The sequence below is a fragment of the Bufo gargarizans genome, chromosome 7, assembly GCF_014858855.1.
Source record: "Bufo gargarizans isolate SCDJY-AF-19 chromosome 7, ASM1485885v1, whole genome shotgun sequence".
In the NCBI taxonomy this organism is placed as follows: domain Eukaryota; kingdom Metazoa; phylum Chordata; class Amphibia; order Anura; family Bufonidae; genus Bufo; species Bufo gargarizans.
The window spans coordinates 125,562,598-125,587,290 of record NC_058086.1 but is presented as its reverse complement, the minus strand read 5'-3'; the positions used below and the strand labels follow the sequence as shown (position 1 = coordinate 125,587,290).

Sequence of the window (24,693 nt, the reverse complement as noted above, 5' to 3'; positions counted from 1 at the left end):
TCATTGATTTGGAGACTTTTGGGAAGAATTTGTTGGGTTGAAGAGAAAACCTTTCTCTACCCGTCTGCCATCTGGAAGAAAAAAAATCTTTTTTTCTGGTCCTGCCTGCCCCTTGTGGCTGAGGTGAAATTTCATTTCGGACAAAAATTACGGAGATCTGATGGAAAACCCTTTTTTTTGTTAGTGGCTTTCTCAAGAATGTCATCAAGTACAGATCCAAAGATCCTATCCCCTTCACAGGGGATACTGCACAACTTATTTTTAGATGCCGCGTCTCCTGACCATGATCTTAACCAAATCGCTCTTCTAGTGGCATTAGAAAGGGCCGCTGATTTTGCTGCCAGCTTTATAGTGTCAACTGAGGCATCTGCCAAAAAATTTGCCACCTGTTTAATCATAGGCAAGGAAGCGGTGATGTCCTCTCTTGGAGTAGCTGCCATTAGATGTTACTCTAGCTGATTAATCCAGATAGCCATAGATCTGCCACACACGGTCTTAAAATGGACATTGATGCTTCCCAGGATCTCTTTAGAAACGTTTCACTTTTTTGTCCATAGGGTCTTTTAGGAGACCTAAGTCCTCAAACGGGAGCGCTGACTTTTTTGTCATTTTAGCTATGGGGGCGTCTACCTTTGGGCATTTATTCCAAAGGGTAGTATCCTCTGCAGAAAAAGGATATTTCCTTTTCATGATCCTAGATACACCTGTTCTTTTATCTAGGTAAGTCTATTCCTTATTTATGAGCTTTGTTATACTTGAATGTAGAGGAAAGACTCTCTTTTCTCCCAATCCTTTGAATATAAGATCCTGTACGGACTTTGGTTGTTTAGCCTCTTCTAAATTCAGGGTTGCTCTTATTGTTTTTAATAAGGAATCAGTGTCCTCAATAGAACAAAGTGGGCGCCCAGACTCGTCATCAGAGGATTTGGAATCGGATCCTGAAGGTAACTCCCCTCATTCAAATCATCCTCTTGGAGATCAACTTCAGAGGGTGCTGACATAACAGACATAAAAGTGGAAGGTTTTTGAGCTGCGGAAGCTAACTTAAGGTCCACAGCGCTGCTCACTTCCTCTTTAACAATATGTCTACAGTAATATTATCCAGTAAGGACAGGGATTCCTCAGACACAATACTTTCTAGACATTTAGCACTAAGGGGTTTCTTATATCCAGACGGTAGTCCCTTTTTACATATGGAGCATTTTTTTGACTCGCTGAGCAGATTCAACACACTTTTGGGTATCCCTGACCTATGGGACAAAAGGTGCATTCAGAAGGAGGCAGATTTCTAAATAGTGATAGGGATAGACCCTCATCCCTGGTGCTAAAGAAGATGCAATCTCCCAACAGTGAGTAGGAAACACCATACTCAAACAAAATCTCCTCATAGGAGGGAAGCTTACCGGGGTGCTGGCCTTTGCCGGGTCTAGCGATCTCCGGTGTCTAAATCCCCTGGTGCAGATATGGTTGCTCTGCTGTCAGAAGCACCTCCCGCTCTTTATTTAAATGCTCGTTGTCCAGGGGAAAGCACGTCATCCGACGAGACTCGACGTCCCGAGATCTCGCCACGTGACCCACCGTCCTCTCGCGATTATACGCGGGACACTGCCCGGGGCTGCCTCCAGGAAGGACCGAACCGCGCGTCCCATGACCCCGCTCTCTGCCCGAACTTGGTCAGGTGCAGAAAAAATAACAAAATCCTGCCGCTTCTCCTGGCAGGAGGATCTCCACGCAATCCCAGAGGGACAGGAAACAACTGGAGCAGGTAAGGGGAGGGGACTATTTAAAGATCTCCACGTTGTTTCCTGTCTCTGGGGGAGGCGGGATAATCCTCCTGTTAATCGTGCCGCTGTGGGGGCATTTGGAAAAAAGTGCATATATATATATAATGTAGGATACACTGTAGAATAGAGTATCTATTGCTCACCACACCCACTTCAGTCAAGTGGCAAAGTGTTCATGCACGGGTGTTCTTGGCTTTGCGAGTTTATGCAAGCAGAGTAGCCGAACCCGCAGTATCGCTCCTCCTCATACTGTGCAGCGGTCTCTGTCACTGACAAGCAGGCGATTGTCAGGCAGGCAGAACGTTGTCCTTTAGTCTGGACAACAGAAACCTTTATACTTACGTCATATCTGGACGGGACTTAAAGACCCATGACGTACATGTACTTTATGAGGTCTGCGGGGCTCTGGAGAAAGATCGGGGTGGAATCGCGGCACCATGGCTGCTCTTACCGGCAGGCAGCCATGTCAGGTAAGGTCAGCATGGTCAGCACCGGTCACCTCCAAGGTGAGGCAGGGGACACCAGTGTTTTGGGTCCCCTGCCAGCGCTGTGATTGGCTGGAACAACGCTCCAGCCAATGGCAGCGCTATAGCTGCACAGGAAGAGGCTGAACTTCCCTGCATGTAGCCATTCTAGCTCATGAGTACATGCAGAGAGGTTCCGTGCCTTTCTGTGCTGCTGTGGCTTGCTGGGACTTGTGGTGTACCACCACTGCAAATTTAACCATTTTGCTGCTGAAAAGATGAAAGAACAAGAACATCTGGAATAGCTGTACAGGTTTTTTTTTTTTTTTTTGCAGCTGTTCCAGATCCCTCCATCCCTGTACCTGTCAGTTTAGATTTTCAATCCTAAAATTCCTACACTAAAATGACAATTCACAGTGCCCACCCCAAAACGACCCAACATTTGACCGACTGTTCAAGGTTAGGCCTGTCATTGACCTCTTCAGCAACAAGTTTGCTGAGGTGTACAACCCAGAGAAAAATGTCAGTGTAGATGATTCCCTATTGTTGTTCAAAGGGAGGATTAGATTCTGCCAATACCTGCCTAGAAAACGGGCAAGGGATGGCATAAAAATATACAATACAAACTCTGTGAGACTAGCTCCGGGTACACACACAAGTTCCACATTTATGAAGGGAAAGATTCCAGGATAGAACCCCCAGAATGCCCCCCCCCCCCCCGTCCGAAGAGTTAGTGGGAAGATTGTGTGGGAATTACTGCACCCACTGCTGGATAAGGGTTACCACCTCTATGTGGATAACCATTATACCAGCATACCCTTATTCAGGTCCCTAACTGCCAGGTGTACTGTGGCTTGCGGCACAGTACGCAAAAATCTGAGACGCCTTCCTAGATCCCTGGTAGTGCAACCACTGAGAATGGGCGTAAGTAGGACTCTCCACAATGAAAATATGCTGGTGGTTAAGTACAAGGACAAGAGGGACGTCCTTGTACTGACCACCATTCACACTAGCGCCAGCTCCCCTGCCGCTGTACGAGGTACCACTACCACTGTCAACAAGCCAGACTGCATCCTTGATTACAACAGGCACATGGGAGGGATGGATCTTGCAGATCAACTTATGAAGCCCTACAGTGCCACACAAAAAACAAAAGTGTGGTACAAAAAAGATGGCAATGTGCAATGCGTACATCCTATTTCAATCTTCAGGCCACAGAGTAACTTTCCTTCAGTTCCAAGAGGTGGTTATCAAGGCCCTAATTTATTAAACCCAGGCCAGGGAGGGTCCCAGTACTTCTGGAAGTCGTGGTGCCTGTGTTGTACCAGGGCAACATTTTCCAGGTCAAGTCCCCCAGACAGCAAGGAAGGGAAGGACCCAAAAAAGATGCAGGGTGTGTCACAAAAGAGGGATAAGGAAAGACATAATTTACCAATGCAAAACCTGCCCCGAAAAACCTGGCCTCTGCATGCAGGACTGCTTCAGAATCTACCATTCTAGCATGGAATATTAATTTAATTTCATCCTTTTTGCTCCCTGTAATATTTATATCTGATTTAGTCCACCTCACTTGCATGTCCACTTTCCAACAACCACTACATATTGTAGTGGTTGTTGGAAAGTACCCTTTCCACCACTACGGGGGTGTTCTTTCTGACATGGGGTCACTTCTTGGGGTTTTTCATTTCTGGGGACCTCAGGAAAGTTTTAGAATGCAACATGGCAACTAAAATCCATGTCTACCAATTCAGGCCTGCAAAAAACATGCTTTGCACTTTGCCTCTAGAGATCTGCTGTGCGCCAATACAGCAGGCTACGAGCACATATTATTATTATTTATTATTAAAGCGCCATTCATTCCATAGCGGTGTACATATGAAAACGGGTATACATACATAATACAGACAATTGCACTAAGCATAAACAAGACGAGTTACAAACTGGTACAGAAGGAGAGAGGGGACGCTCTTTCCGAAATGGAGTCACTTTTTGTTGTTTTTCATTTCTGGGGACCTAAGGAATTTATTTAAGCAACATGGCACCTAAAATCCATGTCTGCCAATTCAGGTCAACATAATCCATATTTAGCTGTTTGACTCTAGAGCCCTGCCATGCACCCATACATCATTTTTTGAGCACATATGGGGTGTTGGGGGGAAATAGGGAACAAAATGTGGGGAGCATTTTGTCCCGTTACCCCTTGTGAAAGTGAAAAATGTGGGTGTAAAGCAACTTTTTCTGGAAAAAAATGTAATTCTTTATTTTCACCACCAAGCGTTTACTAATTATGTGAACCGCCTGATGGGTCAAAGTGCTCACTACACACCTTGAAATCTTTCTTGAGGGGTGTAGTTTCCAGAATGGGGTCACTTTTTGGGGGTTTCCACTGTAGGGCTACCTCAGGGTGTTTTCATATGCGACATAGCTCCCAATTGCCATTCCAGCTAAATCTTCTCTCCTAACTGCCATATGATGCTCCTTCCACTCTGAAGCCTGCCGTGCGGTCATACATCATATTGTGAGCACATATGGGGTGTTGGCATATTCGGGGGAAATGGGAAACAAAATGTGGGGTGCATTTTGTCCTGTTACCCCTTGTGAAAGTGTAAAATGTGGGTTTAAAGCAACTTTTTCTGGAAAACAAAATCATTTTTCATTTGCACAGCCAAGCATTTCCTAATTCAGTGAAACGCCCGATGGGTCAACGTGCTCACTACACACCTTGAAATATTCCTTGAGGGGTGTAGTTTCCGGAATGAGGTGACTTTTTGGGGGTTTCCACTCTAGGGCCACCTCAGGGTGTGTTCAATTGCAAGATGGCGCCTGTTAATTATTCCGGAGAAATCTGCCTTCCAGAAGCCATTTGGTGCTCCTTTCCTTCTGACCTCTGTGGTACGGCCATATAGCAGTCTACAAGCACATATTGGGTATTGCTGTAATCAGGAGAAAATGGGTAATAAATTATGGGGTGCATTTTCTACAGGTCCCCCTTGTGAAAGTAAAAAATTTGGACCTAAAGTCAATTTTTCGGGAAAATTTTTTCATTTTTCATTATTACAGCCAATTCCATGAATCACCTTTGAGGACAAAGTTCTCACTACACATCTTGAAATATTCCTTGAGGGGTGTAGTTTCCAGAATTGGGTCACTTTTGGGGGGTTTTCACTCTAGGGGTACCTCAGGGTGTTTTCATATGCGACATAGCTCCCAAAAGCCAATCCTGCAAAATCTGTCCTCCAAAAGCTCTATGGTGCGACTTCCCTTTTGGACCCATGCCATGCACCCATACATAATTTTTTGAGCACATAGGAGGTGTTGGCGTATTCGGGGGGAAATCGTGAACAAAATGTGGGGTGAATTTTGTCCTGTTTTCCTGTCACAGACGGTGTACAGGAAACAAGACAAAGCAACATGCATATATGACTGAGTGGATCCAAAGCTAAGGAACCAAAAAGGGAGACCCCTGCACAAGACCTGAGACTATCCCTGGCTGCTCAGCCTATGCAAAGATCCGAAAGGTGGAGGTTTGCATATCCACGTACCTCGACTATATAACCCCTGAACACCCTACAATAGTGAGGGGACACGACCACCGGCTCCCTACTCCAGACACGGAGGGAGTCAGGGTCACCTGGGATCCAGCAAACAGAAAATAACAGATAAATGTTCAGCACTTAACTTTGTAGCAGACAGGAAAACAAGATCAGCATGCACACACACTCCAGGAGAAAGTATAAGCCGCCCAGCAATGCACCATGGGGAGGGATTTAAAGGGAAGCAATCAGTCCAACTCCATGACAGCTGAGAGAGGCTAACGAGATGAAGAACTGAACAGCACAACAAAGAGAACTCAAGGAGGAGGTTCTGAAAGGCCTCTGTCAGAGCTTCTCAGCTGTCTGGTTGTGACATTTCCCTTGTGAAAGTGTAAAATGTGGGTGTAAAGCAACCTTTTTCTGCAAAAGATTAAAATTTTTCATTTTCACAGCCAAGCGTTTCCTAATTCTGTGAAACGCCCGATGGGTCAAAGTGTTTACTACACACCTTGAAATATTCCTTGAGGGGTGTAGTTTCCGGAATGGGGTGACTTTTTGGGGGGTTTTACTTTAGGGCCACCTCAGGGTGTCTTCATATGAGACATAGCTCATAATTACCATTCCAGCAAAATCCACTCTCCAAAAGCCATATGGTGCTCCTTCCAATCTGAAGTCTGCTTTGCGGCCATACATCATTTTTTGAGCACATATGGGGTGTCGGCGTATTCAGGGTGAAATGGGGAACAAAATGTGGGGTGAATTTTGTCCTGTTTTCCCTTAAACTGTAAAATGCGGGTGTAAAGCAACTTTTTCTGGAAAAAAAATTAATTTTTCATTTTTAAAACCAAGCGTTTCCTAATTCTGTGAAATGCCTGATGGGTCAAAGTGCTCACTACACATCTTGAAATATTCCTTGAGGGGTGTAGTTTCTGGAATGGGGTAACTTTTGGGGGTTTCTACTTTAGGGCCACCTCAGGGTGCAGGGGAGGGCTGGCAGCCTTAGTCCTGGGGGGCAAATTCAGTCAAGTGGCCAATTTTTAGCCCCCGACCATTATTAAAAGCCCTTCCTACATATAATAGGCCACACCCAACACACACTGTACAGCTGAAATTCTATAGTTGAGGCCTGTTTCTACACATCATACAGAGAGGGGAGGCCTGTCCTGGCTGCACTGCCTGCTTCACATTATACAATAAACAGCAGGCTACAGCCAGGAAGCTCCTCTGCTCTCCTCCCTCCCCAGATCCTGCTCAGGGCTTGTGGTTCCCCCCACCATCTGCCACCCGCCCGTGGCCTGCTGCCCCCTTTGGCAGTCGTCACCCAGCTCTGAATCCTCCTTCTGCAAATGGAGCATCTCCTCTCCTGCATAGCCCCCCATACCTCCTACATCCAGTGCTGTCACCTTTGTTGTAGACATTCTCTTTCTTTATCTTCTCCATTCAGACCAGACCGCCATGCTGATTTTTCAGCCAGCTCCCGTCTCTGCAGAGATTGAGAAACAGACATTAGTTTCCCACATTTCCATCATCTTCACATCTTCTGAACACCCTTTCCTGCCACCCCTAATACTATACTGCAGAAACAGTCCCCCTGGAAATACTACTACTACACAGATAGTGCCCCCTTCAACAATTATTGGCACACAGTGCTCTAAAAAATAACTGCGCCCAGACACTAATAGTATAAAGATAATAATGTCCCCCAAAAATAATTGTGCTAAGCTGATACTGTGCCAGGGTGCCCCCCAAAGTAACAATGCTCCCCAAAATCCCACCAATAGAAATAATTCTCTGCCAGAGCACACTTAGTAGTAATAATGGCCCTATAGTGCCCTAGTAATCATGTTCCTCATAGCCCCCCAGTAGTAGTAAATCTCCGCATAATACCTCCTAGTAGTAATAATTCTCCCTATAATATGACAGTACATGAAATACCCCCGCTTAGTGCCCACAGTTGAGCTAATGTCCCCATAATGTATGCCAGTATAAAATACCCCTATATAGTGCCCCGGTAAATGCCCTCATAGTGCTCCTCTCCCCCTTCCCCATAGTGTCCCCCATAATATGCCAGCAAAAAATGCCCCTTTTTAGTGCCCCCATCAGATGTCCCTAAAGTGCTCCTTTCCCCCATAATGTGCCAGTAAAAAATGCCCCTTCTTAGTTGCACCAGATGCCCCAATAGTGCTCCACTCCCTCATAGTGCCCCCAAATAATGCCACATAGTGCCGCTCTCTCCTATAGTGCCTTCCATAATTTGCAAGTAAAAAATGCCCACTTAGTGCCACCAAATGCCATAGTGCCCCCATAATGTGCCAATAAAAAAAGGACCCTTTAGAGCCCCCACTTCCCCATAGTGCCCCCAAATAATGCCCCTATAGTGCCAACAGATGCCCCATAGTGCCGCTTTACCCTATAGTGCACCCCATAATGTGCCAATAAAAAAAGCCCCTTTAGAGCCCCCAGATGCCCCATAGTGGTCCTTTCCCCCATGGTGCCCCACCATAATTGTGCCAGTAAGAAATGCCCCCATAGTGCCCCCCCCCCAAAAAAAATGGGCAAGAAATAAATGCCCCCAGAGTGCTACCCCAAAACAAATGGGGCTGTTAGAAATGCCAGATGCTCCCATAGTGCCAGCTTCCCCCACAAAGAAAAAAACAAAAAACACTAATACTTACCTCCAACAGCAGTGATGCGATGCAGGCCTCTTCCGGCCTGTGTCCCCCGCTGTGTGCTGCGCGGCTTAGGCGGCGCGATGATAATGCTGTCATCACGCCACCTGAGCCGGCCTCTGATAGGCTGCAGGCATTAGTGCCTGCAGCCTATCAGAAGAACAGGGAAGGGAGATACCTCTCCCTCCCTTGCCCTTCCGCAGCACAGCCATCTGTATCGCTGTCCTGAGTTGTTAACCTTTGATGTGTTGCAGAAAAAAAATGATTACAATTTTAAATCTGCTAATAAAAGTGAATTTTTAAAATTAAATTCCCATTTTCATTAAATTCCCGTGGGGCAACTAAAGGGTTAACAAAGTTTTTAAATCAGTTTTGAATAGTGTTGAGCGCGAATATTCGAATTGCGAATTTTTTTCTCGAATATCGCAATTTCAAGATTTCGCGAATATTTAGAATATCGTTCTATATATTTGCGAAATCGAATATTAGTTTTTATTTTTTTTATTACTATATTTTTTTCTTTCCCAATTCCCTAAAGTTGTTCTTACCTGTCCTTTGGATTCCTGGCTGCTCCAGTCAGTGGCGTTTTCAACTTACTGCTATATTCCATGTTAGCTAAATTATAATCTAATCTATGTGTATTTTGCGAAATTTCGCAATAGGCAAAATTGCGATGCGAGTATTATAACACGAAATAATCGCATGAAGATTTCAATTTAGCACTGCTATATTCCATATTCTAGCCTAATATGGAATATAGCTGTGCTAAGTTAGCACTGCTACATTCCATACTAGGCTAGAATATATTATATAGCAATGCAAAGTTGAAATCTTCATGCGATTATTTCGTGTTATATTATTCGCATCGCAATTTCGACTTTTGCAAATGTTCTTAATATTGCTCCAACTTCGTCTTTTAGAATATTACGAATATTCTAAAAGACGAAGTTAGAGCAATATTACGAAATTTCGTAAAATACACATATAGATTGTAATTTAGCTGATATAGTGCTATAATCCCTTTTTTTTCCTCAAATTTTTTTTTGCTTCTTCTGTTAAGTTTTGTAAAATATGTACACTATTAAAAAATATTACTATAGCAGTATATTAGCTTAAATACAATCTATGTGTATTTTACGAAATTTCGTAATATTGCTCCAATTTCGCCTTTTAGAATATTACGAATATTCTAAAAGACGAAGTTAGAGCAATATTAAGAACATTGGCAAAAGTCGAAATTGCGATGCGAATAATATAACACGAAATAATCGCATGAAGATTTCAACTTTGCACTGCTATATTCCATATTCTAGCCTAGTATGGAATACAGCAGTGCTAACTTAGCACAGCTATATTCCATACTAGGCTAGAATATGGAATATAGCAGTGCTAAATTGAAATCTTCATGCGATTATTTTGTGTTATATTACTCGCATCGCAATTTCGACTTTTGCCAATGTTCTTAATATTGCTCTAACTTCGTCTTTTAGAATATTCGTAATATTCTAAAAGGCGAAATTGGAGCAATATTACGAAATTTCGTAAAATACACATCGATTGTATTTAAGCTAATATACTGCTATAGTAATATTTTTTAATAGTGTACATATTTTACAAAACTTAAGTTCAGAAGAAGCAAAAAAAAAATTGGAGGAAAAAAAAGAGATTATAGCACTATATATGCTAAATTACAATCTATATGTGTATTTTACGAAATTTCGTAATATTGCTCTAACTTCGTCTTTTAGAATATTCGTAATATTCTAAGAGACGAAGTTAGAGCAATATTACGAAATTTCGTAAAATACACATATTAGCCTAGCCAAGAAAAAATTTGCAATACGTGATTGAATAAATCGCATATTTTTCGCGATAATTGGAATAATATGCGAATATTCGATTTTGACGAATATAACACGAATATTCAATCGAATATTCGCGAAATATCGCGAAATCGAATATGGCACCTCCCGCTCATCACTAGTTTTGAATAACTTGAGGGGTGTCGTTTCTAAAATGGGGTGATTTATGGGTGGTTTCTAATATGTAAGCTCAAGAAAATGACTTGATAACTGAACTGGTCCTGAAAAAATTTTGGGGTTTGGAAATGTTCTTAAAAATTTTAAGATTTGCTTCCAAACTTCTAAGCCTTCTAACGTTCCCAAAAAATAAAATGTAATTTTCAAAATGATCCAATCACGAAGTAGACATATGGGGAATGTAAAGTAATAACTATGTTTGGAGGTATTACTATTTATTATGAAAGTAGAGAAATAGAAATTTGGAAATTTGCTAATCTTTCCATTTTTTTATGTATATTTGGTATTTTTTTATAAATAAAAATGACATTTTTTGACTCCATTTTACCACTGTCTTGAAGCACAATATGTGACGAGAAAACAATCTCAGAATGGCCTGGATAAGTAAAAGCGTTTTAAAGTTAATACCACATAATTTGACATATGTCAGATTTGCTAAAAATGGCCTGGTCCTTAAGGTGAAAAATGGCAGGGTCCTTAAGGGGTTAAAGGCAGTCTGGTGCTCTGTTGTTTCCATAGCAGTGAATGGGAGCTAAGTAAAAAAAAAGTAGTACAGTCACTTAGGTTGTTTCTGAAACTCAGTCTCCCCTGACTGGCGCTTACTGGGGTTCTTTCTATCCTAACCATAAAAGATCGAAATGGGACAACCCCTTTAAGCAACTTCAAAAGTCCAAATATTTGAAAAGATGATTCTTTTATCGAGACCCGATGCTCTGTGACACATTTTCAGTTATCTTATATCTTATGTTTATTGTTCTTTTCTGTGGGCGTCTGTCTCAAAGAATTTCTACTGTTTGTGCATCCATGGGACAGAATTTACAGCGATAGATTCTCTTAACATACAGAGCTCTCAAAGACCAAAGCTCCACCCTATACAGTATATTTTATGTACTGAACACTGACCTTTTTCCCAATGCACTTTTTCTATACCTAATTTAAATTAATATTTGAAAAAAATGAGTAATTTATGTGTGTTTTTTCCATCAGCTATTACTTGTGAATATAATCGCCGATCATTTAACGATGGGGATACTATTGAATATAGATGTCCCTCTGGGCAAAAGCCAAGAAGTGACATTGGCCAGTGTTATTATTATGGCTGGGGTCCACCGCTGGTTTGTCAAGGTAAGTCTATAGTGAAAATGCAAGTATTATTAAATAATTTGACTTAAATCATGACCCACTGTCTACTTTCTACATTTCTTGTTGCTTGACTGCTCTTTAACTCTTCACTCTTATGGTACTGTCACATGTGGTGGGTCCACACTGCATCGTTTTCTTGGCTAGCTAAAAAAATACCATGAGAATCATGCGCTACTGTAACTCCAATAAAAGTGAACAGGAGTCATGGGAACATCGTAGCACAGTGATCCATGCTGTTTCTGCACCTCATAAGTTACAGAGAAAGTATAGCTTGCTATGCTGTACTGCTACTACTTCACTTCTACAGGAGTTACTGTAACAGCATAGGACAATACACTTGGTTGTTTTTGTACCTTGCTTTCTTGCAGCTTGGATGAGATGACCAATGGGATGGGGGTGAAGAGGTACAAGGTCAGAGGATCACCATTCTAGAGACAAGTGTGCATCATAAATGTCCGACATGGAGAATATCCATGTCTTCCTTGCTTTCCATTAGCGATGATAATTTATGAAGACCAGATAGTTATGTAACATGCACTTTTATCTCTGCTGAGTAACATTTGATTGGTTTGCTCTTTGAAAGTAAAGTCAAATGCACAACCCCTATACTTTCTAGACCTTATTTGTAAGAAGAAATTAGAGAATTGGTTCGAAACAAGCTAGATTCATTATGAATATCACAAACATTATATTTCCACACTAATACAAAGTTCTGGCAATTCAATTAAGAAAAACAGCCTTGCCATTTTACACTTCAAATTCAGTACACTGGTGAGGGAAACAGGGCAGGGAGATGCAGATGTCCCTGGCTGGCAGAATTGCCCACAATGTCGTGTAACCAGCCTGACAGCCAATCAGATCAGAGGATATTAGCTGGTCCATTGTACACACACTGTTAGCAGAAATGATATTCTGAACTCAGCCAGCAATATACAGTTATTTTAAATTAAATTCCCTAAAATACCTCCAATGATTAAAAAGCCATCTCAGATTAATGCGCTAGGGCTTAAACGTATGCAGCGAAAGTTGCCGTAGGGGAGACATTGACTACAGCTCTTTTTCTAAGCTCTGTACATACCGTATGACCTTCAGGCACACATTAACAGGAGTGTATAGCTTCTCACATTGCTGACGGCTGTTGGTATTGTGAACTGTAAAATGCATGGGAAATTCCTGGAAGAGGGGAATATCTCTCCTAGGTTCCTCAACTGGCTGAAGTGGGTGAAATCCAGAATGACGCTGGCTTCAGTAAATATAGTTGCTGGAGCTATTTTTCTTTATTTATTCCGGGCTGAATTTTACTTGGATTGGGATGGTAGGTTTTTGCAGTGGGACCCCCCCAATCCACTCCCTCCCCTTCCCCCAGTCCGGGGCAGGTTTTTCCCTAGCAGGAAGGTGGTCGCAGGTGAAGCCTTCTGTAATCAGGCTAGCATAAATCCACCCTCAGTGTGTCAGTCTGGGGCGAGTGTCTGTGAACCTGGAGCAGAGGCTCTGTATGTGGTCTCAGTCAGGAGGGCTGAGGGGCCACAAGACTATGTGAAGCTTGATCTCTCCCCTGTGTGGACTGATGCTTGATGAGCAGAACCTGCTAAGGCTTGGAGCCTGAGACCCTAACCCTAAGCGGTACTTAGAGGTAAATAAGGGAAACCTATGTGTTTAGGTAGAGCCCAGACGGGCAAGGTATTTTATTTTGGCTTTGTATGTTTTTCGTTAAGCCGTGTGTCTCAATAAAGCACAGTTTGGCCCTAAATCCTGCTGTCCGTGAAGAAGTGTGTGGTTGCGACCGCAGTGAAAGAGAGCTACCCCTTACAATTGGTGGAGGATGCGCGCAAGTTGTCCATGAGAAAAGGGCAACAACAGCCGGTTGCTAAGGGCAATGACGAGAAAGAGCAGGTGCTACTGAATCCTGCTGTGCTGGAGTTAAAGGGCCGGAAGCCTGAAAGGCTTGCCATGTGGGGGTATATATATATATATATATATATATATATATATATAATTTTATTTTATTTTTTGCTCTGTTGATAGAGGACTGTTTGTTGCTATGGGGTGGATGGAGGATTTCACCAAGCGGCTGATGCGGGCCAGTCTCAAGGCTAGCCAAAGACAAGTGATGTGGCAACAGGAGCAGGAAAAGCTCATGAGTGGGTTGGACAGACAAAGAGAGGTCCTAACCCAAGGCATTTCCCATAGTAACCGCTGTGCTGAGGAACTGGGCAGTGACCTTGTGACCAGGAACCAAGAACTGCAGGTTCTCAGAATGCGGTTGGGGGCAGAGGGGAAGCTTTGAGGGCGCAACTGCAGTTGGCCCTGTAGACTAAGTCTTCAACACTGATGGGACACTTTGTAAAAGTCCAAGGTGTTGGTGATGTACCTGGAGTTCTAGAGAAGATGGTGTATGCCGTTGCCAAGGGCAACCGATGGGAAGAGAGTGAGATGGAGAGCAGTGGGGCTCTCAAGAGTTCAAGTGTTTACTGCCAAGGTGTACAGAGTCCTAGAGAGGATGTGCGAAGATGCTGTTGCTAAGAGCAACCAACCATGACAGCATGCAGCTGTCCGGCAACAGAGAGAGTGCTGCTGGAGATGTCGTCAAGTGGGAAGGTTTTCACCTGATTGTCCTATGACCAGAAATCAAAGATGGGAGGTTCCCAACTTCCCGGAAAAGGATGGATGTCCACTGTGGAGATGGATGTATCGCACGTGAGAGGGACGAACCAAAGATGACAATGGGTAAGAGCCTGAGACCCTGACCCTAAGCGGTACTTAGAGGTGAGTCAGGGAAACCTATGTGTTTAGGTAGAGCCCAGACGGGTAAGGTGTTTTATTTTTGCTGGTGTCCGTGAAGAAGTGTGTGGTTGCGACCCCAGTGAAAGAGAGCTACCCCTTACAGTATGTAATTACAACTACGCCGTCCCATTTACTTCATTGGAATGTCTCCTTCCTAGTCACTTGAATGTTTTGGAGCTGTCCCATTGAAGTGAGTATGGTAATCAATATAAAAAAAAAACAGACAACCCCTTTAAGCCATGGGTTGAGATTAATTTTTAACCTTTGGAGTTTTTTTTATTTTTTTTTTAGGAAATTTAATAAAAAGTAATATTTTTTTTATTGGAGCATATGGCTGGAGGTAATCATTTACAGACTGTTTTGGACTGTGCCTGAGCTGATAAAGAGATAGTAATCTTTTATATGTGCAGAAGCCAACTTTGTTTTTCCACAAACTTGCTGCAAAGCGTCTACAGTTAATTTAGCCTATTTTTTGCCATAACGGTGCAATTGCACTTTCCTTCCAATAATTTTTACTTATAGGCTAGAGTTAAATGAATCAATTCTAAACAAGGAGGACTAAATGACACTGGGGGGGGGGTTGACCTGATTTGTTCAGAGGCTGACAGACAGCAAGTTAGCCAATCAGGAGGCAGGATTCTGACAGGTAATTTTGCTCAGAATGCCATACATGACTTTCTGTGCTCAGATTGTGATATGAACACATGCATTTTGTCCGTGTCTGTCAAAACACAATTTCAGACACAAGCTAGCAATCTAGGTGTAACAGGAATATAATTAGGTAGAGGAGCTCAACTCATTTCAGTAATGCATTGTATCATTGCATGATATTGTGCAGTTACAGCAAACCTATTTTACTTCAATAACTGCATTAGTATAGCCATGTTTGTGAATGCATTTTACTGCAATAACTGCATTAAGATATGCATCTTAGTGAACACATTGTATTACTTCAAAATACCGTAGAGTTACAGCAAACACATTTTACTGCAATAACTGCATTAGTATGCCAGTGCTAGTCAACACACTGTATTACTTCAAGATATTGTTCAATTAGAACACACATTTTACTGCACTAACTGCATTAGATTCCTCTGCATCTGGAGGAAACAAGATTTCTACACAAACATAGAAGAGGATTCTTTACGGTAAGAGCAGTGAGACTATGGAACTCTCTGCCTGAGGAGGCGGTGATGGTGAATTCACTAAAAGAGTTCAAGAGGGGGATGGATGTATTTCTGGAGTGTATTAATTAGAGATGCACAAATTTTTAAGAAATTCGATTTGGCCGGTTCGTCACATTTTTGGAAAAAATTTGGCTCGATCCAAATTTATTTGCGGCAAATCGCGTTAAAAAACTGTAATTTTATGGCTACAGAGAGCTTTTATAGTGGTGTAGAACACTGTGCCTTGCAGTAACACGCATAGAGAGTCTGCTCCGGTAGTGAAATAATACTGTGAGTCAGTATGACATGCAGATGACAGGCGTCGCTCTTAGAATCACTGCACGCTTCACTTGTTTGGGCAGTCATGTGATCAAAACAGACCTTACAGGTCGATGTTAGCGCCAAGAAGAAGTGCACTCCTTTTACAACGTCGTCAGCTTATTCCACATAGATGTCTACAGAACACACTTATACAAGTAGAGCCCCCGACAGAGTGGAGAGGGTGTCAGCAGTAAGTTTGTGTTGATGTCACTGATTATTCTGCCCTTACTCTGATCCGTCAGAACAATACCCCCAAAAAATGGATCCTGTCTGTTGAGCACACGCCTTCATTTGGTCAGCATTTGCTAAGTAATCCATCAGTATTGCTAATGCCAAAAAAAAACTGGAGTGGATCCAAAACAGAGATGACATGTGAATGGAATATTTGCATGTCTTCTGTGTTTTGTACCCACTCCTGCTTTTGGCTACCAAATCACAAGCCAATTCTAATGGAACCATGCAGGCATTACAGCTGCTACACAGACAGGATCCGTTGTGCATCTCATTTTTCCTTCCTTCTGACAGATCAGAAGAAGGCTCAAATAAATTATGATGTCAGCCAGGCCGAAAGGCAAAATAGTGGCCCAGTTGCAGCCAGCCAGTCACAGGGGGAACATGTGAGGTTCACGGTGGACCGATGAGGGGCCAAATAGTATAACGCACAGTACATCAGTTTACTCACTGTTAGCAGATAGCCTTCCTGGGCTGGCAACACAGTGTTGAGGTGGACAGCACGAAATCCTCCGGGGCACGCCCTGTGGTAGGAAGCATCAGCCAAGATGGTGGTTGAGGTGCCCTTGATGTTAAGGGTGCTTAGGGTGCTTGTTGAAAAATGTAAGTCTTTCCACATTTTGGGTGGACAGGCGAGTAGTCCTTGGGGTAACTATGTCCCCCGCTGCACTAAACACCTGCTCTGATGCCACACTACTGGCCAGGCAGGACAGTTTTCCAGGGAAAACTTGGCCACTTGCGGCCACAAATTGTCACAGCCACTATCTCTGGCTGTGACCTTCCGTCCTTGCTTGTTCGGTGCTCCTCGTTGAAGTTTTGTTTCTGTGTGTTATTTGTGGTTCTGTATGGGTTAACTCCCCTGTGTTCCTATTAGGAGTTAATCCTCTCTGTCTGCTCCATGGGTGTGGCCTCTCTGCTGCATCCATGGAACCTGTATATAAGGCCTCATGCACACGACAGGTTTTTTTCACGGTCCGCAAAAACGGGGTCCGTAGGTCCGTGATCCGTGACCGTTTTTTCGTCCATGGGTCTTCCTTGATTTTTGGAGGATCCACGGACATGAAAAAAAAGTTGTTTTGGTGTTCGCCTGGCCGTGCGGAGCCAAACGGATCCGTCCTGAATTACAATGCAAGTCAATGGGGACGGATCCGTTTGATGTTGACACAATATGGTGCCATTTCAAACGGATCCGTAAAGTCTGGAGTTCTTTTGTACCATCGGATTGGAGTTTTCTCCAATCCGATGGTATATTTTAACTTGAAGCGTCCCCATCACCATGGGAACGCCTCTATTTTAGAATATACCGTCGGATATAAGCTACTTCGTGAAACTCAGATCCGACAGTATATTTTAACACAGAGGCGTTCTCATGGTGATGGGGACGCTTCTAGTTAGAATACACTACGAACTTTGTACAAGACTGCCCCCTGCTGCCTGGCAGCACCCGATCTCTTACAGGGGGCCGTGATCAGCACAATTAACTCCTCAGGTGCCGCACCTGAAGGGGTTAATTGTACTATCATATCCCCCTGTAAGAGATCAGGGCTGCCAGGCAGCAGGGGGCAGACCCTCCCTCCCCAGTTTGAATATCGTTGGTGGCACAGTGTGCGCCCCCCATCGGGCCCCCCGTCCTCCCTCTAGTGTAATAAATCGTTGGTGGCACAGTGTGCGCCCCCCCATCGGGCCCCCCTTCCTCCCTCTAGTGTAATAAATCATTTGGTGGCACAGTGTGCGCCCCCATCGGGCCCCCCCCCTTCCTCCCTCTATTGTTATAAATCGTTGGTGGCACAGTGTGCGCCCCCCATCAGCCCCCCTCCCTCTATGGCAGTATCAACATTGGTGGCAGTGTGCGGCCTCCCATCTCCCCCCCCCCGATCATTGGTGGCCGCGGAGTTCCGATCGGAGTCCCAGTTTAATCGCTGGGGCTCCGATCGGTAACCATGGCAACCAGGACGCTACTGCAGTCCTGGTTGCCATGGTTACTTAGCAATAGTACAATAGTAGAAGATTCATAGTTACCTGCTTGCTGCTGCGATGTCTGTGTCCGGCCGGGAGCTCCACCTACTGGTAAGTGACAGGTCTGTGCGGCGCATTGCTAAAGAACTGTCACTTACCAGTAGGAGGAGCTCCCGGCCGGTCACAGACATCGCAGCAGCAAGCAGGTAAGTATGAATCTTCTACTGTTGTACTATTGCTAAGTAACCATGGCAACCAGGGCTGCAGTAGCTTCCTGGTTGCCATGGTTACCGATCGGAGCCCCAGCGAATAAACTGGGACTCCGATCGGAACTCCGCTGCCACCAATGATCGGGGGGGGGGGGGAGATGGGAGGCCGCACACTGCCACAAATATTGATACTGCTATAGAGGGAGCACACTGTGCCACCAACGATTTATAACAATAGAGGGAGGAAGGGGGGGCCCGATGGGGGGCGCACACTGTGCCACCAGCGATATATAACAATAGAGGGAGGAAGGGGGGGCCCGATGGGGGGCGCACACTGTGCCATCAACGATTTATAACAATAGAGGGAGGAAGGGGGGGCCCGATGAGGGGCGCACTCTGTGCCACCAACGATATTCAAACTGGAGAGGGGGGGGGGTCTGCCCCCTGCTGCCTGGCAGCCCTGATCTCTTACAGGGGGATATGATAGTACAATTAACCCCTTCAGGTGCCGCACCTGAAAGGGTTAATTGTAGGATCACGGTCCCCTGTAAGAGATCGGGTGCTGCCAGGCAGCAGGGGGCAGTCTTGTACAAAGTTTGTAGTGTATTCTAACTAGAAGCGTCCCCATCACCATGGGAACGCCTCTGTGTTAGAATATACTGTCGGATATGAGTTTTCACGAAGTGAAAACTTAGATCTGAAAAAGCTTTTATGCAGACGGATCTTCGGATCCGTCTGTATGAAAGTAACCTACGGCCACGGATCACGGACACGGATGCCAATCTTGTGTGCATCCGTGTTCTTTCACGGACCCATTGACTTGAATGGGTCCGTGAACCGTTGTCCGTCAAAAAAAAAGGATAGGTCCTATTTTTTTGACGGCCAGGAAACACGGATCACTGCCTCGGCTGCAAAACGGTGCATTTTCCGATTTTTCCACGGACCCATTGAAAGTCAATGGGTCCGCGAAAAAAAACGGAAAACGGCACAACGGCCACGGATGCACACAACGGTCGTGTGCATGAGGCCTAAGGCTGAGGTTTCCTCAGTTCTGTGTCAGCTCTGCTGGTGTGTGTTGTCTTGTCCTGCTCCTTGTTTGTACCCACTCTCCCATGCTGCTGACCCATGAGATCTGTGTCTCTGTGCTCTGTGGGTTTCCCTACTTGTTCATTGATGTCCTCTTTCCTGTGTTTCTGTAATCTATTCTGCCAGTTATGTATGTTACCTTGTGTGTATTCATGTCTCTGTTTAGCAAGCCCTTGCTGCACCTTTCTTTGCAGCAGAGTGCCATGGGTAAGGCCATGCAGTTTACTACTGGTGGAGCAAGTCCTTCTCTGCTCATTGTCACTCCTGTTTCCTTGCTATGAACTCCTGCTTGTGTTATTAGTTTCCCTGTTTGTATTTGCCTGTCTATGTTATGTATGCCTATGTGCCGTCGGTACCTTCTGGTACCTGTTGTCCATTCGTTCCTGCTGTCCCTGTCTAGTTCACGCTCCAGAGTGGACCCCGGCAACTTCCTGCTGCAAAGCCTAACCCTACCATCTGGGGCCCTAGTGAATACCAGGAGTTGCTTAGTCACGCCCCTCCGGAGTATTACTAGACAGTGGCGCAATGGGGGTTTGCTCCCACTGTGCTGACGATACATAGAGTTCATGTTTTGTTTGTGCTGCCTTCCCTGGTTTTTGTTTGTGCAATAAACTCTTGTGTGTCTGTACCTGATTTCTGTTTGTTTATTGCTTGACGACGCAGTGGTCTCTCCTGGGACCTCCAACTCGTGACACAAATACAGTTTGGCTGCCCAGTAGTCCAGCGGATCTTAAATATGGGGTGGCAGGGTGCTTTCCAAGTGAGAACAGGAGTCGAGGCTCACCTGGTCATGGTCTGGGATGGAGGCACGGAAAAACGCCAGGAACTCAGCGATAATGAAATGTAGGAAAAAAGAGAAAATTCAGCTTCCAAACGACCAATTTAATGCTTTAATGCAAAAACGTGCTAAAATCCGGACATGTACACCAGGTCTACGCGTTTCAGATGAATAAATTCAGATACTTACTCATGACAACATGATAGTGTAAGACACTGGCCTTAAATAAAAGGCAGGTTCAGCATGCCAGGTGGACACAATCGACACATTCTATGTTTCTATGTTTCTATACATAGCTCCACCTCAAACACTTAAAAACATATGCTAAACATGAGAAGAGAAAAGGGGAAAAGCTGCAGAAAATACTGAGAAAATGTACCAAGGTCAATAATGTAATATAAGATCATGTCTGCGATTTAGACCTGTTGGTACACAAGTAGCCATAGTAAAAATCCAGTATGATTCTCTATTTAAAAGAACTCTCCTGTGATCACCTCCACGTTTGGAGATTTTAACCCTTTCCACTCCTTGCACCACAAGGCTACTGGTATCACCTGCATGACAAGCCGCATAGTGTGAACTGACCGCAGAAACATTTCGGGTCAGTGCATGTGGAATATCAGAAATATGTCTGCAAATTCTGGTTTTGAGGCTGTTAGAAGTACAGCCTATGTATTGTAAGCGGCATGTCATGCAGGTGATGCAGTATACCACAAAGCTAGTGTTGCAATTGATATATTGGTTCACAGAAAAAGTGGTGCTGTCCAAGTATGCCACCACCTGCTGGTTCAGGTCCTGCTCCAGGTCTAGCTGTTGCTGCTGGTGAGTAGTTTCTTCACTATGCAGGTGAAGAAAGATACTCATCAGTGACTGTAGACTCAGGCTGCTGCTGATGGAGCTGGTACTGCTCCTTCCACACCACCCCTCCCCAGCAGTCATGGCAGAGGAACGTGAGCACAGAGGGCCCCCTCCCCCCCGGTCAGATTTGCGAGAGGATGGACGATGGCGCAGATAGGCAGCAGCCAACTGACTACATAGAATGTATCTGCAGTAGTTCAATTTGTCCTCCCTCTCAGTGGGTGTAAAAAAATAAAATAAAAAAAAGCCCCCATTCTGGACCGGTAGCGAGGGTCAAACAAGGTGGAGAGTCAGAAGTCACCCCTCTGCTGAATGGTGACAATTCAGCTGTCACTACGCAAGCAAGTTATCATGCATCGGGCCATTTGTGCAAGTGAGTTGAAGGGACTCCCTGTCTCCATCTCCATTGCATACTGCCACGGTGTGTCTGGGTCCTCTGTCTTGTCTTCTTCATCACACTGTAGCTCCTCTGGCTGCTCCTGTTCCTCCTCTTCTGTCACCTGAGTAGAAGAACCACCCATTTCGCTACACATTGCCTGTGCTCCAAAGTCCTCCTCCCCCTCCTCCTCCTCCTCCTCCAGTTTAGCCCCCACAGGGCTCATGTGGCTCTGAGATCTAGGCGCAATGTCTCCAGTCCCCTGACCAGCCATTATTACCAGCATATGTTCAAGGACATGAAGCCATGGAATGACGTTGTTCATTCCGTAGTCCTGGCGACGGACAAATAACGTGGCCCTCCTCAAAGGGCCCGAGCAAATGGCAGGTGTCACGCATGAGCTGCCACTGGCTGACATTGAAGTTACACAGGGGAGTACTCCTATCTGCCTGGATCATCAAGATCATTGATGGTCTTTCTCTGTTCGTATAGTAGGTCCAACATATAGAGGCTGGAATTCCAACGGGTGGAAACGTCACATAGCAGCATATGTTGGGGGATGCTGTTCTGCGACTGGATGCGAGAAAACATATCAGATCAGCTGCGAATGTGCATCAAACATCAAATATCCTGCTGGATGTCACCCACTAAATTACAACTTGGCAATCTGGTTAGTGACAATGACATGAACATTGCAACTTCCTGCAGTTGGGAAAAATAAGATAGACTACCTGCATGGTTCCCATGATAACTTTGGTGGTTCAATGTTTTTTTTTAAAAAAAAAAGTATTGTAGCTTTCAGAAAGTTCTGGCCATGTAAGGTAAGTCTCCCATCTGTCAGCCCTGGTAACCCTCTATTTTGTCCTATCCATGTGCATGTCTCCACTTTTGTATAGCTTCCACAACTTGCTTGCCTGACCCCATAAACTTTTGGAACAGTCACCGGAACAGGCCCAGTTTGCCATTTGTGTACTGTCAGAGAGGGTATTCAGCAAAGCAGGTGGCATCATCACACCAAGTCTGACAAGCTTAACCTCCTCAAGGTTATAAAACCTCCCTGAATTAGGCAGTTGCTATTTATCGCTGATTGTTTATTCACCGTTCATTATTAATGGCCGCACAGCTTTGCTGGTGAAACACCTGCAAGCTAAAGCAGCCTCTTAAGGTGTAAATTAGAAAGTAGTAGCAGTTCAGTGCTGCTGAGGTTTTCGACACATTTGACCTACACTCACAGAGCAAATCAATCAAATGTTACACAGTAGAGCTGAATGTGCATGTTACTGGGGGCCTCAGGACTGTTGGATGAATGATTGTCTATCTGACAGCTGATATGATGAACTTTGGAACGTAAAACCTTTGCCTTGCACACCAAAACATGTTTCTATTCGGACAGTTAAAGGGAGTCTGTCAGCACATTTACCCCTTTTTAACAGTTCCCATAGCACTGTAGCCGCAACACAGATGATTAAAACGGTACGTTTATATGCTTTTGTGGACTTTGATGCATATGTAAATGAGGGCTCGCAACTAAGTGCCCAGGGGTGGCAACCACCCCGTTGGTGCCCAGGCAGCTCTGCCACTTCGGCTTTTATCCCCGCCCAGCCTCTTCCTCTGCCCGCCCATCTGTTTTCTTTCCCCCTCAGCGAGATCCCGCACCTGCGTGATGACTTCCTTGGCCGGGGCATGCTCACTGCGATGCCCATTGCTGGCGCGGCATCGCAGTAGCTTATGCGCATGCGCCGGCTAACAGATCAAACAGATAAATTTACCTGTCTTGGCTCTCTGTGTCTGCAGTGACAGCTGCTCACTCGGCTTTCCTCCTCTTCTTCTGCGCCATTGGACCGCCTCCTTTCTGCATTTTTTGCGCCGTCAGCTGGCGCATGCGCATAAGCTACTGCGATGCCATGCCAGAAATGGGCATCACAGTGCGCATGCCCCGACCAAGAAAGTCAGCGCGCAGGCACAGGATCTCGCTGAGGGGGAGAGAAAACAGATGGGCAGGCAGAGGAAGAGGCTGGGCGGGGATAAGAGCCGAAGAGGCAGAGCTGCCTGGGCACCAACTCGGTGGACGCCGCCCCTGGGCACTTGCGAGCCCTCATTTACATATGCATCAAAGTTCATTTTTGGCAGTTTTACAAGTCCACAAAAGCATATAAACGTACCGTTTTAATAATCTGTGTTGCGGCTACAGCGCTATGGGAACTGTTAAAAAGGGGTAAATGTGCTGACAGACTCCCTTTAAAAGAATTTTAAAATGTATGTATATTTTTTTCCTTTAGATATTGAGTGCACCATTCCAGAGTCTTCAAATCTCGTACCAAGCCCTTTTGCTCATAGTTATAAAATTGATACGAAGGTATCATTTTCATGCAAGGAACGCTTTGTTAGATCTGGATCTTTGGAAAGCGTTTGCACAGAAGGAGGCTGGAATCCACTTTTACCCACCTGTAAAGGTGAGTTTACATTACAAAAGTAAAAAGTTTTAATATTTTTGAAACATTGGTTCTAGGACCAAGTTTCTGTATTAACTCCTTAGTGACCACCAATATACCACTAAGGTGCCTTAGGCTGGACACTGCCTTTTTACGAAGGACCCATGCATCAGGGGCTTGGCTTTCACATTTAACCCGTTATATGCAGTGAGCAATAGCGCCTGCAACATGTATGTAGTTACAGAGGGAGAAAATTCCCTCCATATCCCATCGGCACCCCACTAATCTGAAAGCAAGGGACTGATATCAGTACAAGCAGGCCGGGTGTAACGGGGTTCTGAAGGTGCACTCGGTCCCCCATTAGCCACAGACCTGCTGCTTAGCTTCAGAAGCGAGGATCTGTGTTTGACCCCGTTCCCAGGGCGGTTTTACTAGCTGGGTGGCTCCCTGCTCCTAAGTCTGCCTTGAGCGCCAAGCTGATCACTCGGTGCTTGACTGGTTGGTCTGTCGGTCATGTGACGCTGGCCATGTCACATGACCCTCACTCCCCACTATAAATACAGGCAGCCTGCTGGCCACAGGTTGCCTGTTAATTTAGGTTCCACCTGTGATTTTGTCTTCCTGGCGTACTTACCTCCTGTTGAATTCCTGACCCTCCTCTGCCTGCTCCTTGTGTACTTTGCTGCTCTCCTGGTATTCTGACCCTGGCTTCCTCCTGACGATCCTCTGCTGACTCCTTTGGTACTTCACGTCTCTCCTGGTATTTACGACCCCGGCTTCTCCTGACTATTCTCTGCTTGCTCCATTTGTACTTTGTAGCTTTCCTGGTATTAACTCGGTCCGTTCACGTTCTGTTGTTTGTCT

General features: G+C 44.9%; 1 protein-coding gene across 1 annotated transcript in view; it reads left to right on the top strand.

Annotated features, from left to right (window-relative positions):
• Nucleotides 1–24,693, top strand: part of LOC122944191 (complement receptor type 1-like) — a 380,940-nt gene that overhangs the window by 223,854 nt on the left and 132,393 nt on the right. Inside the window, exons 9-10 of the mRNA XM_044302417.1 lie at nucleotides 11,477–11,614; nucleotides 23,677–23,850. Coding sequence (XP_044158352.1) covers nucleotides 11,477–11,614; nucleotides 23,677–23,850 — 312 coding nt within the window. The remainder of the gene's footprint in view (nucleotides 1–11,476; nucleotides 11,615–23,676; nucleotides 23,851–24,693) is intronic.